This window comes from Brassica oleracea, chromosome C7, assembly GCF_000695525.1.
Source record: "Brassica oleracea var. oleracea cultivar TO1000 chromosome C7, BOL, whole genome shotgun sequence".
Lineage (NCBI taxonomy): Eukaryota > Viridiplantae > Streptophyta > Magnoliopsida > Brassicales > Brassicaceae > Brassica > Brassica oleracea.
The window spans coordinates 22,858,791-22,862,176 of record NC_027754.1 but is presented as its reverse complement, the minus strand read 5'-3'; the positions used below and the strand labels follow the sequence as shown (position 1 = coordinate 22,862,176).

General features: G+C 38.0%; 2 protein-coding genes across 3 annotated transcripts in view; one reads left to right on the top strand and one right to left on the bottom strand.

Annotated features, from left to right (window-relative positions):
- The first annotated feature begins 223 nt into the window (after positions 1 to 223).
- On the top strand, positions 224 to 1,766 carry LOC106306360 (rac-like GTP-binding protein ARAC4). Its single transcript, XM_013742948.1, has 7 exons — positions 224 to 537; positions 650 to 737; positions 817 to 926; positions 995 to 1,058; positions 1,174 to 1,238; positions 1,334 to 1,399; positions 1,476 to 1,766. The coding sequence occupies exons 1-7, from the start codon at positions 439 to 441 to the stop codon at positions 1,575 to 1,577; spliced, it is 594 nt and encodes a 197-aa protein (XP_013598402.1). The 5' UTR covers positions 224 to 438; the 3' UTR covers positions 1,578 to 1,766.
- A 106-nt stretch (positions 1,767 to 1,872) lies between these two features.
- The window catches only part of LOC106306358, a 1,958-nt gene continuing 444 nt past the window's right edge, over positions 1,873 to 3,386 (bottom strand). The window contains exons 2-4 of one of the 2 annotated variants that reach the window (XM_013742946.1): positions 3,234 to 3,386; positions 2,555 to 2,831; positions 1,873 to 2,474 (exon numbers count right to left, since the gene is read on the bottom strand). In XM_013742946.1, coding sequence (XP_013598400.1) covers positions 1,993 to 2,474; positions 2,555 to 2,831; positions 3,234 to 3,314 — 840 coding nt within the window. In that variant the 5' untranslated portion in view covers positions 3,315 to 3,386 and the 3' untranslated portion in view covers positions 1,873 to 1,992. The remainder of the gene's footprint in view (positions 2,475 to 2,554; positions 2,832 to 3,233) is intronic. The other variant, XM_013742947.1, reaches the window with a different exon arrangement.

The window sequence follows — 3,386 nt, the reverse complement described above, 5'->3', positions numbered from 1 at the left end:
TTTTTATTAAAAATATTAACCACATAATAAAATTAATTCATCAGAGTTATACCAACTTAATTCATTAAAAAAATAAAGTTTAATTTTTTAAACATAAATAGTCATTTAAAATGAAACACGATAAAGAAAGATAAAAAGTTTAAGTCTTTTATAAAATAAAACACAAATATATGAAATATGACGCTAAATATTTGTCAAAGCGCGGGTCAAAATCTAGTAGTTGTATTGAAGAAGAATCATCTCAAAGTCATCAATCAACCGCCACATTAAGCATCTTCCTTCCTTCCTTCTCTGCTATTTTTTTTTTTTTTGGTGGCTTCTCAAATTCACAAGCTTACGACTTCGATTCTAGTTAGAGTGCGATACATATAGGCTTTGGTTACTAGGAATGATTTGAGGAATAAGCACGAAAAAGGGAATTCTTACGATCCGACGGAGATGAGCGCGTCAAGGTTCATAAAGTGTGTTACGGTCGGAGATGGTGCTGTCGGAAAAACCTGCATGCTCATTTCTTACACCAGCAACACTTTCCCAACTGTAATTTCAACTTATATCTTTGTTTTTCTAATTTATTTATTGCCAAATCATTGAACATGGAACCTCGTGAGGACGATCTAACATAAAATCTGTGAACTGGTAAATCTCTCAGGACTATGTTCCAACCGTTTTCGACAACTTCAGTGCTAATGTGGTTGTAGATGGCAACACTGTCAATCTTGGCTTGTGGGACACAGCCGGTTAGTAACAAATCTTTCTTCTTGAAACCGGTTTCACTGTTTTGGAACATTCGGTCTTGACTTGGTTTTTTGAAAACAGGTCAAGAAGACTACAACAGGTTAAGACCTCTGAGTTACCGCGGCGCTGATGTTTTCCTTCTTGCCTTCTCTCTCATCAGCAAGGCTAGCTACGAGAATATCGCCAAGAAGGTTTTGACTCTTCTATATAACTTATGATGAGTATAAAAAGTCTAATTTGATTTTGTTATCTCTCTCAGTGGATTCCGGAGCTTAGGCATTATGCTCCTGGTGTTCCCATTATCCTCGTTGGTACAAAACTTGGTATCCACACTCTTTCCTTCTTGAACTCTCATCATGCTAACTTTGGTCATCTTCGTAGCTTTTTACAAAGTTTTGTATGGCCATGTGAGATTGTGAATGATTTTGGGATTTGCAGATCTTCGAGATGACAAGCAATTCTTCATAGATCATCCAGGTGCAGTTCCTATTACTACAAACCAGGTAGTTGATTTTTGTAATATGGTGTATGGTTGTTATTAGTCTCCCCATTGATGATCACTTTGTGATGAAACATGGTTCTATCGTTGTTAATGCAGGGAGAGGAACTGAAGAAACTGATTGGCTCTGCTGTCTACATTGAATGTAGTTCAAAGACTCAGCAGGTAGATATAAAAATATTGCTTGTACTGCTTCTTATTATTTGCGTACTATGAGGCTGAAGTTTGTTGGATTCTACAGAATGTGAAGGCAGTGTTTGATGCAGCCATAAAAGTGGTTCTTCAGCCACCAAAGCAGAAGAAGACTAAGAAAAAGAACCAGAACCGTTGTGCCTTCTTGTGATTATAATATATGACAATTCCGATACTGAAGGGAGACATTTCGAGTTAGCTTTTTGTATAGTTGCTTAAATCAAAGCTGTGTGTTGTTGTATCTTTTGAGTTCAAAGTGTGTACTAACTACTCTTTGCTATATGGGATCATTCTGTATTGACATACGAGTCTAATTAATATGGCAATATTTTTCTTTATGCTTTCAAGCTGTTTGTATATGCAAGTGATTTGGTTGAGATATGATATGAACCATCTCGTGCTGTCAGATCGAAACAATAACTTCGTAGGCAAGTAATAGTACAAGATTAGAGTCAGAGATCAGTCAAAGTATTATTGATACTTGTGTTTGTTACAATCAGTGGAACTGTACAAGCTAAGGCCCAAGGCTAAAGCTGAGAAAGAACAAAACAATTATGGGGGCAGGCCTAAAACAGGACTGTGTATGGCAATGAAAAAATCTCCACTTCAGGCAAATAATGGGGTCTAGGGAAACATGAATCTCCAGACTTCTGCATGTTGCTAACCATGTCTTCATTCATACAAGACTTGACAGGAGCCTTCTTTTGCCGCCTCGCACCAAGAAGCCAGTCATCACTGCTGTTATCATCTTCCTCCATAGAAATGCAGGGAAGAACCGGTTCATCAAACAACGAACTGTACCGAGATTCTTTGCTAATCTTATGCTTCCTTTTACTCTTTGACTCGGAAGGAATTGCAGTCTTTCGACTCTCAAGAGAAGTTGAAAGCAGATTCTCATCATGGGCTGAGACATAAGTTGATGTTTCTATGCGTCCATCAGTCCCTGACGTGGAGCAAACAGGATCCTCTTGAGGAACAAGAGCCTCAGCTTCTTTAGGTTTCTTGAAGACAAATCGTATCCGTAGAGGCTTACCAACTACAGGTGTAGCTGCAAATGAACAAAAAACCATTTATTACACAAGGGCAAACATTTAAACCAATATTATTACAAAGAATTCAGAAACAAACCTTTGATGTCACTCTCAACAGCAGGAGAAGCTTCCCTTCTTCTCTTCCTACTGTTCTGGCTACCATCAGATAAATAACCAACATGGTGATGTTGCTCATGCTCTTCCGTCAAACAACTCTTCTCAAGCTGATCAGATTCATCACACACGTGCTTGGTCGGTAGATACAGCTGTTCAACGGATTTCACATTCTTATGTTTCTTTTCTTTCTTCCTCTCCTTCTTCTCTTTCTCTTTGCGGTGAACCTTGTTAGAAGGTACTACTTGTCTTTCGATGATCTTTATAATCCATTTAGAATAAAGGATTTAGACTAATTGCGAAGTATCATAGGGAAACAACCATATAAGTGGGGGTACATCACATCACATCACTCAGAATAACAAAATAATAGTCAAATCATACATCTACAACACGTCTCTATGGTTGACTATGACTTCGGACCAAACCAAACAACATACATGCTTACACGATATCGTTCGATTGAGACATTGATATGTATTAATAAAAACAATATGCAATTCATGAAAGATTAATCTCGCAGATCCATAGTCAAATATTCTAACAAATTAACAGTAAGGCATAATCATTTTTAATCAATAATTAACATATATGCATCAAGAAATTAGGATATTTAATGTTCAGACGAAGGAACGCACAGAACTGAGTGCTGGACGAACTACCTTAGTCGATTCGACCAGGCTCTGACCGTTCGCCCAGTTCCTTGCATACAAAGGCGGTGGAGATGTGAAATATCGCGACATCGTTATATCTATTCGATTAAACAGCAACAACAGACACGGGCAGGGATACGGATACAGGGTGTTGGGGGGGGG